Here is a 15,206-nt window from a genome sequence, read left to right on the forward strand (position 1 = left end):
TGTTTCACAACAAAAGAAATAACAATAGGGCCACAGAACTTAAATATGTGTTTTGGGTTTCCTTGTGTACTTGACATTTCTAATAGTACATGTGCTGAAAGAATGATTTAAGTATTCATTCTGTGGTGGTTTTAGATTCTATAATTTGGGGGTGAAATGCTTAATCTGGTATTTAATATATAGAAGCTTCAATAAGTAAACAATAAATGTTTTCTCATAGAAAACCTTACACTTAAAACATTCTAGCTAATTATACTGAAATAAACTTAGTCAAATTCTTTTCAGACAAATGGTATGTATAATCTGAAGAATGATGATGCTTTTACATTGTACCTCTTAATCCCTTTCACCTATTTTGCCCGTCTCCTACCCGCCCCCACATGACAACCACCACTTTGCTTTTTGTATCCATGAGTCTATTTCTATTTTGTTTGTATGTTTGTTTGTTTTGTTTTTTAGATTCCACTTACAAGTGAAATCATACAGTATTTTTCTTTCTCTGTCTGACTTGTTTCACTTAGCATAATATCCTGTAGGACCAACCATTTTGTGGCAGTGGCAAGAGTTCATTCTTTTTACAGCTGAGTAATATTCCATTTATACTAGTAATCCATCTATTCAGATTTTCTGTTTCTTCATGATTGAGTCTGGGAAGGTTGTGTGTTTCTGGGAATTTATCCATTTATTTTGTTTAATTTGTTGGCATATAATTGTTCGTAGTAATCTCTTATGATCCTTTGTATTTTTGTGGTGTTGCTTGTACCTTCTCTTTCATTTCTGATTTTATTTATTTGGGCCCCCTCTGTTTTTTTCTTGATGAGTCTGACTAAAGGTTTATCACTTTTGTTTATGTTTTCAGAGAACCAGCTCTTTGTTTTATTGATCTTTTAAAAATTTTAGTTTCTATTTTATTTATTTCCTCTTTGATCTTTAGTATTTCCTTCCTTCTACCAACTTTGGGTTTATTTTCTTCTTATTTTTCTAGCTCCTTTAAATGTAAAGTTAGATTTGTTTGTTTGTTTCTTGGTATAGGCCTGTATTTCTATGAGTTTTACTCTTAGAACTGCTTTTCCTGTGTCCCAAAGATTTTGGAATGTTCTGTTTGCATTTTTATTTGTTTCAAGTTATTTTTTGCTTTCTTCTTTGATTTCTTCATTGTGACCCATTGGTTGTTTAATAGCACGTTGTTTAGTCTCCACGCATTTGTGGTTTTTTTCCAGTTTTTTTGCTTGCGATTGATTTCTAATTTTATACACTTGTGGTCACAAAAGATGCTTGATATGATTTCAGTCTTCTTAAATTTATTGAGACTTGTTTTGTTACCTTACATATGATCTAAACTGGAGAATGTTCCATATGCACTTGAAAACAATGTGTATTCTGCTGTTTTTAGATGCAGTGTTCTGTATATATATTAAGTTCATCTTGTCTCATGTGTTGTTTAAGGCTAATGTTTCCTTACTGATTTTCTATCTGGATGATCTATCCATTGATGTAAGGAGGGTAGGGGTATTAAAGTCCTGCACTCTTATTGTGTTGTTGTCTCTTTCTTCCCTTATCTCTGTTAATATTTGCTTTGTATATTTAGGTGCTTCTTTGTCTGGTGCATAAATGTTTATAAATGTTATATCTTCTTGTTGGATTGACTCTTTTATTATTATGAAATGCCTTCTTTGACTTTTGTTACAGTCTTTGTTTTAAACTCTATTTTGTCTGATATAAGTATTGCTACCCAAGCTATCTTTTTATTTCCATTTGCATTGTATATCTTTTTACATCCCCTCATTTTCAGCCTGTGAGTTTCTTTAGGTTTGATGTGAGTCTCTTGTAGGCAGCATATAGAAAGGTCTTTTTTAAAAAAATCTATTCAGCTACACTATGTCTTTTGATTAGAGCATTTATTCCATTTAGAGTAATTATTGATAGCTATATAATTATTGTAATTTTGTTAGTTGTTTTCTGGAAGTTTTTGTAGTTCTCTGTTTCTTCTTCTCTCTCTCTTCCCTTGTGGTTTGATTGTTATGTTTAGATTCCTTTCTCATTTTTTTTGTGTGTGTGTGGTTACTGTGAAGTTCGCATATGACATCCGAAGTGTATAGCATACTCTTTTAAGTTAAGAGTAACTTAATTTGGAACACATTCCAAAACTTTATATTTTTACCCCCTCATATTTTATGTTTTTACTGACACAATTTACATCTTTTTATTTCATACATCCCTTAACTAATTACTGGTTTTTAAAATAGTTTTACTTCTTTTGTCTTTTACCCTTCATACTTGCTTTATAAGTGATTGCTCCACTACCCTTATTATTTATTCATGTTTTCCAGTGAGATTTTTACCTGTTTATGTTTTCTTATTATTAATTAGTTCCTTTCCTTTTTAGCTTACCAAAGTCCCTTTAACATTTCTTGTAAGGCTGGTTTAGTGGTGATGAATTCCTTTTGCATTTGCTTATCTGGAAACCTCTTAACTTCTCCTTCAATTGTGAATGATTACCTTGTTGTGTAGAGAATTCTTGGTTGGCAGTTTTTTTCTTTCAGCATTATTAATATATCTTACCACTCCCTCTTGGCCTGTAAGTTTCTGCAAAAAATCTGCTGATAGCGTTAAGGAGTTTCCTTTGTATGTAATAAATTGCTTTTCTTTTTCTCCTTTTAAGATTCTTTATCCTTTACTTTTACCACTTTAATTATAATGCATCTCAGTGTGTTTTCTCTTTGCGTTCATATTATTTGGAATTCTCTGGGCTTCTTGGACCTGGATATCTGTCTCCTTCCACAGATTCAGGAAGTTTTCAGCCATTATTTCCTCAAATAATTTTTCTGGCCCCTTGTTTCTTCTCCTTCTGGGACCTCTGTAATATATATGTTATTCCACTTGATGTTAGGATATGTTCTCTTATTCTGAGTGTTACTTTTGGCCCCTGAAAAAGGTCTTAATTATAAACTGTGTGTCCTGCAATGGGAAATGACAGTATATGAATTTATCTCATGATACTACTGTTCTGTATAGGTTTTTATCTTACAGACCTTGAGTTGATAATATTAATATAGTTTATACTATATTTTTCATGCAATTAAATTAATTTTCAGTGCAAATTGATATAAAATTATTTGAAACGTTGTTGTAATTAATATATTTATTTTAAAGTACCTTTTATATTTTGGGGAAATTAATTACTTACCTTTAATAACTTCCCTTTACAAGATGTTTTTCCTTATATAGTAGGAGAGAAACCATCTAAAGGTTTAGCAATATATTCAGCTTTGTATAACCCACCAAATACATCATTCTTAGAAAAAATAGGTAGATCAACTTCTGTCAGGCACTTATTTTTTGTTTCCTTTTTCTACTGGAATTCATGGGACTTATGATGAGAAATGGGCTTTTCGGTTTCTTATGCTTTTAAACTTATAGGAGCCTCTCAAAAGCACACTGTGAACCTTTGTAGATATAATTCCAAATTTGTTAATCTATAACATTGCTTTTTTTTAAAAAATATCTTTATTGGAGTATAATTGCTTTACAATGTTGTGTTAGTTTCTGCTGTAAAACACAGTGAATGTATATATGTATAACATATATATATGTATACATATATCTCCATATCCCCTCCCTCTTGAGCCTCCCTCCCACCCTCCCTATCCCAACCCTCTAGGTCATCACAAAGCACGGAGCTGATCTCCCTGTGCTATGCAGCAGCTTCCCACTAGCTATCCATTTTACATTTGGTAGTGTATATATGTCAGTGCTACTCTCTCACTTCGTCCCAGCTTCCCCTTCCCCGCCGTGTCCTCAAGTCCATTCTCTACGTCTGCCTCTTTACTTCTGCCCTGCCACTAGGTTCATCAGTACCATTTTTTAGATTCCATTTACATAGCATTGCTTTTTCAGAAAACTGTAGTGAACAATAACACACTCACTTGATTAAAGTAGCCAAAGAAACCTGACTACATTAGGGTTTATAAATCATGGTCGATAACAGTAATGGCATTACTGTTTTCATGACAATAATATTGTCCTTCCTATTTGAAGATCATACCACTGATAGTAATCGTTATTTTGTGCACACTGTAGTTGAAAAGACCTGTGTACAATCAATAGTTTTTCCCAGTGTCTGCAGCAAGACACCTTTACAGCCTAGAACTGTGAAGCCTTTCCTCAATTTATAAATCAATCTGTATTTACATTAAAGAATGACAGGTCATACTCAGACCAGGTCATACACAGACCAAGTCAATTTAAAATCAGAAGTGGTATCTCCACCGCAAACTTAAAATATTTTTTTAGAATATTGCATGTTTGGTTTTTTTTTTTTTTTTGACTCAGGAATTGCAATCAACTTTGTTCATGATAACTAAAAAAATTAGAAACAACTGTCATTCGGTGGATAAATGGTTAAACAAACTGTGGTACATCGATGCCACAGAATACTACTCAGGAATAAAAAGGAAAGAGTCATTGATTTGTCAACTGGGATGAATCTCCAAGGAACTATGCTGAGTGAAAAAAGCCAATCCCCACTTGGTCATGGTGTAGAGTCCTTATTAAATATGCTGTTGAATTCAGTTTGCTACTCTCTTGTTGAGAGTTTTTATATCTATACTTATATACTGGTCTATAGTTTTCTTTCCTGTGATGTCTTTGTCTGGATTTGGCATCAAGGTAATACTGGCTCTGTAGAATGAGTGAGGAAGTGTTCCTTCGTCTTCTATTTCTTGGAAGAGTTTGAGAAGAATTGGTATTAATTCTTCTTTAGAGTTTCATAGAATTCACTATTGAAACCATCTTGTTCAGGACTTTTCTTTATTGGGAATTTTATTAAATTACTGATGCAATCTTTTTACTTGTTGATGGTCTGCTGAGATTTTCTATTTCCTCTTAAGCCAGTTTTGGTAATTTGTATGTTTCTAGGAGTTTTCCATTTCATCTAGGTTATCCCATTTGTTGGCATGCAGTTATTCACAGTATTCTCTTACAATCTTTTTTACTCATGTAAGGTCAGTCTTTATGTCCCCACTTCCATTTCTGATTTTAGTTGTTTAAGTCTTCTCTCTTTTTTTTCTTAGTAATTCTAGCTAAAAGTTTGTGAATTTTGATCTTTTCTAAGAACCAACTTTTGATTTCATTGATAAATCTCTATGAAAAGAATAGATAATTCTATTTTCTATTTTGATTCTCTCCTTTCTAATCTTTATTACTTTATTCTGCTTGCTGTAGGCTTAACTTTCTATATTTTTTTCTAGTTCCTTAGTTGTAAATTTAGGTTGTTGATTTGAGATCTTTGTTCTTTTCCCTTTACCATACTAACAATTTTTTATTGACACTAATATTTTTTTTGAATTTCATTTTATTTATTTTTTTATACAGCAGGTTTTATTAGTTATCCATTCTATACATATTAGTGTGTATATGTCAATCCCAATCTCCCAGTTCATCACAGCACCACCACCCCCCTCCGCCGCTTTCACTTCTTGGTGTCCATACGTCTGTTCTCTACATCTGTGTCTCAATTTCTGCCCTGCAAACCGGTTCATCTGTACCATTTTTCTAGGTTCCACATATATGCATTAATATACGATATTTGTTTTTCTCTTTCTGACTTAATTCACTCTGTATGACAGTCTCTAGATTCATCTACGTCTCTACAAATGACCCAATTTCGTTCCCTTTTATGGCTGAGTAATATTCCATTGTATATATGTACCACATCTTCCTTATCCATTCATCTGTCGATGGGCATTTAGGTTGCTTCCATGACCTGGCTATTGTAAACAGTGTTGCAGTGAACACTGGAGTGCATGTGTCTTTTTGGATTATGGTTTTCTCTAGGTATATGCCCAGTAGTGGGATTGCTGGGTCATATGGTAATTCTATTTTTAGTTTTTTAAGGAACCTCCATACTGTTCTCCATAGTGGTTGTATCAATTTACATTCCCACCAACAGCACAAGAGGGTTCCCTTTTCTCCACACCCTCTCCAGCATTTGTTGTTTGTAGATTTTCTGATGATGCCCATTCTAACTGGTGTGAGGTGATACCTCATTGTAGTTTTGATTTGCATTTCTCTAATAATTAGTGATGTTGAGCATCTTTTCATGTGCTTCGTGGCCGTCTGTATGTCTTCTTTGGAGAAATGTCTATTTAGGTCTTCTGCCCATTTTTGGATTGGGTTGTTTGTTTCTTTAATATTGAGCTGAATGAGCTGTTTATATATTTTGGAGATTAATCCTTTGTCCGTTGATTCATTTGCAAATATTTTCTCCCATTCTGAGGGTTGTCTTTTCGTCTTGTTTATGGTTTCCTTTGCTGTGCAAAAGTTTTGAAGTTTCATTAGGTCCCATTTGTTTATTTTTGTTTTTATTTCCATTACTCTAGGAGGTGGATCAAAAACGATCTTGCTGTGATTTATGTCAAAGAGTGTTCTTCCTGTTTTCGTCTAAGAGTTTTATAGTGCCCGTTCTTACATTTAGGTCTCAAATCGATTTTGAGTTTATTGTTGTGTATGGTGTTAGGGAGTGTTCTAATTTCATTCTTTTACATGTACCTGTCCAGTTTTGGCAGCACCACTTATTGAAGAGACTGTCTTTTCTCCATTGAATATTCTTGCCTCCTTTGTCATAGATTACTTGACCATAGGTGCGTAGGTTTTTCTCTGGGCTTTATATCCTGTTTCATTGATCTGTGTTTCTGTTTTTGTGCCAGTTCCTTATTGTCTTGATTACTGTAGCTTTGTAGTATAGTCTGAAGTCAGGGAGACTGATTCCTCCCTCTCTGTGTTTTTCCCTCAAGACTGCTTTGGCTATTAGGGGTCTTTTGTGTCTCCATTCAAATTTTAAGATTTTTTCTTCTAATTCTGTAAAAAATGCCATTGGTAATTTGATAGGGATTGCATTGAATCTGTAGATTGCTTTGGGTAGTAGAGTCATTTTCACAATATTGAGTCTTTCAATCCAAGAACATGGTATATCTCTCCATCTGTTTGTATCATCTTTAATTTCTTTCATCAGTGTCTTATAGTTTTCTGCATACAGGTCTTTTGTTTCCCTAGGCAGGTTTATTTCTAGGTATTTTATTCTTTATGTTGCAGTGGTAAATGGGAGTATTTCCTTAATTCCTCTTTCAGATGTTTCATCATTAGTGTATAGGAATGCAAGAGATTTCTGTGCATTAATTTTGTATCCTGCAACTTTACCAGATTCGTTGATTAGCTCTAGTAGTTTTCTGGTAGCATTTTTAGGATTCTCTATGTATAGTATCATGTCATCTGCAAACAGTGACAGTTTTACTTCTTCTTTTCCAATTTGTATTCCTTTTATTTCTTTTCCTTCTCTGATTGCCGTGGCTAGGACTTCCAAAACTATGTTAAATAATAGTGGTGAGAGTGGACATCCTTGTCTTCTTCCTGATCTTAGAGGAAATGCTTTCAGTTTTTCACCATTGAGAATGATGTTGGCTGTGGATTTGTCATATATGGCCTTTATTATGTTGAGGTAGGTTCCCTCTACGCCCACTTTCTGGAGAGTTTTTATCATAAATGGGTGTTGAATTTTGTCAGAAGCTTTTTCTGCATCTATTGAGATGATCATATGGTTTTCCTTCTTCAATTTGTTGATATGGTGTATCACATTGATTGATTTGCGTATATTGAAGAATCCTTGCATCCCTGGGATAAATTCCACTTGAGCATGGTGTATGATCCTTTTAATGTGTTGTTGGATTCTGTTTGCTAGTATTTTGTTGAGGATTTTTGCATCTATATTCATCAGTGATATTGGACAGGAATTTTCTTTTTTTGTAGTATCTTTGTCTGGTTTTGGTATCAGGGTGATGGTGGCGTCATAGGATGAGTTTGGGAGTGTTCCTTCCTCTGCAATGTTTTGGAAGAGTTTGAGAAGGATGGGTGTTAGCTCTTCTCTAAATGTTTGATAGAATTCACCTGTGAAGCCATCTGGTCCTGGACATTTGTTTGTTGGAAGATTTTTAATGACAGTTTCAATTTCATTACTTGTGATTGGTCTGTTCATATTTTCTGTTTCTTCCTGGTTCAGTCTTGGAAGGTTATACCTTTCTAAGAATTTGTCCATTTCTTCCAGGTTGTCCATTTTATTGGCCTAGAGTTGCTTGTAGTAGTCTCTTAGGATGTTTTGTATTTCTGCAGTGCCTGATGTAACTTCTCCTTTTTCATTTCTAATTCTGTTGATTTGAGTCCTCTCCCTCTTTTTTTTGATGAGTCTGGCTAATGGTTTATCAATTTTGTTTATCTTCTCCAAGAACCAGCTTTTAGTTTTATTGATCTTTGCTATTGTTTTATTTGTTTCTATTTCATTTATTTCTGCTCTGATCTTTATGATTTCTTTCCTTCTACTAACTTTGGGTTTTGTTTGTTCTTCTTTCTCTAGTTCCTTTAGATGTAGGGTTAGATTGTTTATTTGATATTTTTCTTGTTTCTTGAGGTAGGCTTGTATAGCTATAAACTTCCCTCTTAGAACTGCTTTTGCTGGATCCCACAGGTTTTTGGTCATTGTGTTTTCATTGTCATTTGTTTCTAGGTATTTTTTGATTTCCTGTTTGATTTCTTCAGTGATCTCTTGGTTATTTAGTAACATATTGTTTAGCCTCCATGTGTTGTGTTTTTTCCTTTTTTTCCCCTGTAATTGATTTCTAATCTCATAGCGTTGTGGTCAGAAAAGATGCTTGATATGATTTCAATTTTGTTAAATTTACTTAGGCTTGATTTGTGACCCAAGATGTGATCTATCCTGGAAAATGTTCCATGCGCACTTGAGAAGAAAGTGTAATCTGCTGTTTTTGGATGGAATGTCCTATAAATATCAATTAAATCTCTCTGGTCTATTGTGTCATTTATAGCTTGTGTTTCCTTATTAATTTTCTGTTTGGATGATCTGTCTATTGGTGTAAGTGAGGTGTTAAAGTCCCCCACTATTGTTGTGTTACTGTCAGTTTCCTCTTTTATAGCTGTTAACAGTTGCCTTATGTATTGAGGTGCTCCTATGTTGGGGGATATATATTTATAATTGTTATATTTTCTTCTTGGATTGATCCCTTGATTACTATATGGTGTTCTTCCTTGTCTCTTGTAACATCCTTTATTTTAAAGTCTATTTTATCTGATATGAGTATTGCTACTCCAGCTTTCTTTTGATTTCCATTTGCGTGTCATATCTTTTTCCATACCCTCAGTTTCAGTCTGTATGTTGTTCCTGGGTCTGAAGTGGGTCTCTTGTAGACAGCATACATACGGGTCTTGTTTTTGTATCCATTCAGCAATTCTGTGTCTTTTGGTTGGAGCATTTAATCCATTCACGTTTAAGGTAATTATTGATATGTATGTTACTGTTACCATTTTCTTAATTGTTTTGAGTTTGTTTTTGTAGGTCCTTTTCTTCTCTTGTGTTTACCACTTAGAGAAGTTCCTTTAGCATTTGTTGTAAAGCTGGTTTGGTGGTGCTGAATTCTCTTAGCTTTTGCTTGTCTGTAAAGCTTTTGATTTCTCCATCGAATCTGAATGAGATCCTTGCCGGGTAGAGTAATCTTAGTTGTAGGTTCTTCCCTTTCATCACTTTAAATATGTCATGCCACTCCCTTCTGGCTTTTAGAGTTTCTGCTGAGAAATCAGCTGTTTACCTTATGGGAATTCCCTTGTATGTTATTTGTTGTTTTTCCCTTGCTGCTGTCAATAATTTTTCTTTGTCTTTAATTTTTGCCAATTTGATTACTATGTGTCTTGGTGTGTTTCTCCTTGGGTTTAACCTCTGTGGGACTCTTTGCGCTTCCTGGGCTTGGGTGGCTATTTCCTTTCCCATGTTAGGGAAGTTTTCGACTATAATCTCTTCAATTATTTTCTCGGGTCGTTTCTCTCTCTCTTCTCCTTCTGGGACCCCTATAATGCGAACGTTGTTATGTTTAGTGTTGTCCCAGAGGTCTCCTAGGCTGTCTTCATTTCTTTTCATTCTTTTTACTTTATTCTGTTCCACAGCAGTGAATTCCACCATTCTGTCTTCCAGGTCACTTATCTGTTATTCTTTCTCAGTTATTCTGCTCTTGATTCCTTCTAGTGTAGTTTTCATTTCAGTTATTGTATTGTTCATCTCTGTTTGTTTGTTCTTTAATTCTTCTAGGTCTTTGTTAAACATTTCTTGCATCTTCTCGATCTTTGCCTCCATTCTTTTCCGCCATCCTGGATCATCTTCACTATCATTATTCTGAATTCTTTTTCTGGAAGGTTGCCTATCTCCATTTCATTTAGTTGTTTTCTGGGGTTTTATCTTGTTTCTTCATTTGGTACATAGCCCTTTGTCTTTTCATCTTGTCTATCTTTCTGTGAATGTGGTTTTTGTTCCACAGGCTGCAAGATTGTAGTTCTTCCTGCTTCTGCTGTCTGCCCTCTGGTGGATGAGGCTTTCTAAGAGTCTTGAGCAAGTTTACTGATGGGAGGGACTGGTGCTGGGTAGAGCTGGCTGTTGCTTTGGTGGGCAGAGCTCAGTAAAACTTTAATCCACTTGTCTGCTGATGCATGGGGCTGGGTTCCCTCCCTGTTGGTTGTTTGGCCTGAGGTGACCCAATGCTGGAGCCTACCCGGGCTCTTTTGGTGGGGCTAATGGCAGACTCTGGGAGGGCTCACGCCAAGGAGTACTTTCCAGAATTTCTGCTGCCAGTGTCCTTGTCCTCACGGTGAGACACAGACACTCCCCGCCTCTGCAGGAGGCCCTCCAACACTAGCAGGTAGGTCCGGTTCAGTCTGCTATGGGGTCACTGCTCCTTCCCCTGGGTTGCGATGCGTACACTACTTTGTGTGTGCCCTCCAAGAGTGGAGTCTCTGTTTCCCCCAGTCCTGTCGATGTCCTGCAATCAAATCCCTCTAGCTTTCAAAGTCTGATTCTCTAGGAATTCATCCTCCCGTTGCTGGACCCCCAGGTTGGGAAGCCTGATGTGGGCCTCAGAACCTTCACTCCAGTGGGTGGACTTCTGTGGTATAAGTGTTCTCCAGTTTGTGAGGCACCCACCCAGCAGTTATGGGATTTGATTTTACTGTGATTGCTCCCCTCCTGCCATCCCATTGTTGCTTCTCCTTTGTGTTTGGATGTGGGGTATCTTTTTTGGTGAGTTCCAGTGTCTTCCTGTTGATGATTGTTCAGCAGTTATTTCTGATTCTGGTGCTCTCACAAGAGGGAATGAGAGCACGTCCTTCTACTCCGCCATCTTGAACCAATCTCGAGCATGTTTGGTTTTGATACTAACATTTCATATGAGAGTAGGGTGGTTGTGATTATTAAACTGACCGAAGTTTCTTTTGGTTCTTTGTGTAGTGTTTTAGAATAGTACAAAGACAGTCACCCTGGCAAGTATCTCCATTCTAATGATTTTCAAATGAAGGAATCGTTTCAAATTATGAAAGCTCTTTGTTCACCTAGCTTTGGAGTAGCATGATGTATGCTAATTGCTAACTTTGTCTGCATTATTTTTTAAAGATCAAATGGGCACAGTGGTAATTTTCATTAATCTCATACAGAGCAGCTAATTAAAATTTCCATTATTATCCATCCATTATCTAGTTGTTTCCTTTGTTCAGTATCAGAACAGGATGTTAATAATAAGCCATTCTTGTATTACAGCCCTATTAAATATAGTGAGAATTATTTTAATCTATTGCACTTTTGTTTTTAGGTGATTTCTTTAATATTATTTTGTACCATATTGATTTTGCTGAAGATACTTTGACATTTTGTAATAGAGATTTCAGAATTAAATACTTGTTGCTTTAATTTTTAGCTCAATATTGAGGAAAGGTGACATATAGTAAAAAAAAAGAAGTAACCCAAGGACCAGAATGTTAGTGTTTTATTCTTGTAACCTCACTAATTACGTGAATTTGGGAAATCAACTTGATTCTCTATTTATGTAATGAGAGCATTAGAACAGCTGGTCTTTTAGGGCCAGTCCAGCCTTCCCATGCTATTATGTTTTCATAATTTTCAAATATGAAGTTATGTTAAAACCCCAAAGTCCTTCTAAGCTTGATAAAAGGCATTTGTTCTCTAAAGTTATATATCTTCTGTCTTGCTCCATTACATTGTTTTCTTCCATTCCTTATAACTGTAGAGTATCCTCAATTATATAATTTAAACTAGTTTTTCAGGCTTGGAGGAGGGGTGAGTCCCAAGGTGATAGGCTGGCCCAGTTGTTCCATAAAGAATATCTCACGCAAAACCATGTAGAAGAAAGGATCTAACATTTTCTGAGCACCTTACTCTGTCTATGAGACAACACATATGAAATGCCTGTTTTTGGCACTTGGTATGCATTGTTTTACTTAAGCCTCGTAACAAATATGAAGGGTCAGTGTTTATTACCCCTGTGTCACGGATGAGCAAACAGGTTTATAGAGATCCGTTCAGTCGTCTGATCAAAGATTACCTAGAAGGTAGGTGAAGGGCCATGATTCATACCCAGTGGCAGTTTGAGCCATCCCCAGCATACCATATACTGTGTAAGTTTACCTGTTCTGTACAAGCATATCTGAATATATTATAATGGAATGTCTCAGGACTGTAATATTCTGAAGTGAAACTAAACTGAATTTGGAAGCTTTGGCATGTTGAAGCTCATCAGTCATTCACCCGTTTGGTTATTCACCATTCATAGATCCATCATTCATTCAAGAAATATATACTGAGTACTTAACTGTGTGCCAGGCACTGTGTTAAGATCTGGAGATACAGTAGTGAACAAGATAGGCAAGTTTCCTGATTTGTGGAACCTATGTTTTAATGAGGAGGACACAGTAAACAAGTAAAGTGCTAAACGTGATAAACGTATATAAGACTGTTGGGCTGAGACTTAAATGATGAGAACCAGCAATGGAGAGGTCAGAGGTAAGAGTCTTCCAGGCAGAGAAAACAGCAAATACAAAGGTCATTCTACAGGAATAAGCCCTATATATAAGCCTCTAGGGGAGTCAGTATGGCCTTGTCATCCATTAATTAAGAAAATAAGTTTGAGGATCATATGAAAGTGAAAGTGACAGCAGATCTGCAAAATTTTATACTATAAATGTTTACTTTTTATTCCTTGTGGATCTGTAGCCTTAAGAGATGGGTAAATAAGTTATAGAAATGTGGAAACGATTTCACGATGATGGTATTACTTACTGTGCCATCTGTGTGGTGATTCATTCAGTAGACTTCCTGAACATCTACTGTATATCCTACTAAAGCAAGAAAAATCAAGTCCGTGGCCATTATACAATATATGGGAGCGAATAGTATGAAGTTGTATTTCTTATTCTGTAATTGTTATGGACAGATTCAATAACAGCACACTTTTGTTGAGGCTCACTAAACCCCATCACTGTGTTAGATACTTGGCATACATGGAGTTCCCAGTCTGGAAGAGAAAGAGACACACTTAATGACCTCTGCCCCAATGTCTTAAGTGCTATAGTAGTGATAGTGTCACAGTGGTATAAGGGAATAGAGTTCCTGTACAGAAGACTTTATCAGACTTTAAACATTTACTGTTTAATGGAATTTTTAAAAATTCAGACATTAAGAATGATTGACAATTTCTATATCAGGAGGCATTCTCAATAAAAAGCCAAATAGTATGAAACCCTAGGGAATCTATTTCTCATTATTAACATTGGGTTTTTTTCCTTAAACTCTATATCCTCTAATGATATAACTTCTATCAAATTGGAAAAAAATTGCTTTCCTTCTTCTAGCTTAGATACTTAGCAGAAACTGAGTGTAATTCATATGAACTTACAAAATGGGACTCAAGGTAGGGTTTTAATTCAGGGGGATACATTTGTAATACAGGAAGGGGGCAGTTATGATTATGTAGATCTGGAATGTGAAACTATGAGTTATTAGTACAATGAATGTGTTGATGATGTTTTCCTCCCAGCCTTTTCCCAAACTACTTACATAGTTATGGCAAGGTGAAGAAGCTAAGGAGCTGTGATGAGATAATGAGTTCTAGAAATAACCCCATGAATCCTGGAAATTAAGCTAAAAACTAGTCGCTATCAGATAAATGCATTTAATGGCTTTTTAAGATTACTACAGCATGGGATTAACATAGTTACGAAGGAATAGTTAGGAATTGGTGAATGCTTTACACTAATTTGTTAACTAACATGCTAATTGGAGACTATATTGTTTTGCATTTTAATAAACATTTTCACTTGGTTTTCAGATAGGGTGATATTCTGACATATTTCAGTAGATTTGGGTTATGTATAATGTTTGCATTAAATTTTGTTCACTGTATTTTGTAGAATAGAATATAAATAACTAGGAGAATTAATAAGATGACTTCTAAATGTTCATCCTGTGGGTTAAGGAGGACCACTTAATGTTAATCCTAATGCCTGGATCGTAAATTTAAGCATCCCTGTCAGTGATACTTTATGCCACTGAAGTCCATATTCTCTTCAGGTTATGAGTGCCATCAGTGTAATTTTCCTTTAAATGAGGCTGAGGAGAGTGTTGAGATATATACAACATGATTTTACCATGTGAGTTTTTTTTTATTTTTTATTTTTATTTTTTACCATGTGAGTTTTTTTTTTTTTTTAGCCCCAGAGATTGATTGATTGATTGATTGACTGATTTCTGGCTGTGTTGGGTCTTCGTTTCTGTGCGAGGGCTTTCTCTAGTTGTGGCAAGCGGGGGCCACTCTTCATCGCGGTGCGCGGGCCTCATTATCGTGGCCTCTCTTGCTGCGGAGCACAGGCTCCAGACGCGCAGGCTCAGTAATTGTGGCTCACGGGTCTAGTTGCTCCGCGGCATGTGGGATCTTCCCAGACCAGGGCTCGAACCCGTGTCCCCTGCATTGGCAGGCAGATTCTCAACCACTGCGCCACCAGGGAAGCCCCACCATGTGAGTTTTATGACCAAAAGTTTTTAAGCGCCTGGCACTCTATACACATTTTTATACGGTAAAATATTTACATATTCTATGCATTATTGTATTTTAAAAGTTAAAAAAAAACCTGTTGTTTGTCTAAAATAATATCTTTTTTTTTTTTTTTTAATAGGGAGGGCTGAAAAACAGCAAACATGAATGCACTCTGTCTTCACAAGAATATGTTCATGAATTACGATCTGGTATTTCAGATGAGAAACTTCTTAATTGCCTAGAATCTCTGAGGGTTTCTTTAACCAGCAATCCTGTCAG

At 35.7% G+C, this 15,206-nt stretch overlaps 1 protein-coding gene across 7 annotated transcripts in view; it reads left to right on the top strand.

The window, feature by feature from the left end:
• DIAPH2 (diaphanous related formin 2) overlaps positions 1 to 15,206 on the top strand; it is an 865,471-nt gene that overhangs the window by 192,575 nt on the left and 657,690 nt on the right. For all 7 annotated transcript variants that reach the window (XM_082447366.1, XM_082447367.1, XM_082447365.1 and 4 more), the window contains one exon: positions 15,067 to 15,206. In XM_082447366.1, the coding sequence (XP_082303492.1) occupies positions 15,067 to 15,206 (140 nt within the window). The remainder of the gene's footprint in view (positions 1 to 15,066) is intronic.

This window comes from Balaenoptera physalus (assembly GCF_965194825.1).
Source record: "Balaenoptera physalus genome assembly, chromosome: X".
NCBI classification, from domain to species: Eukaryota; Metazoa; Chordata; class Mammalia; order Artiodactyla; family Balaenopteridae; genus Balaenoptera; species Balaenoptera physalus.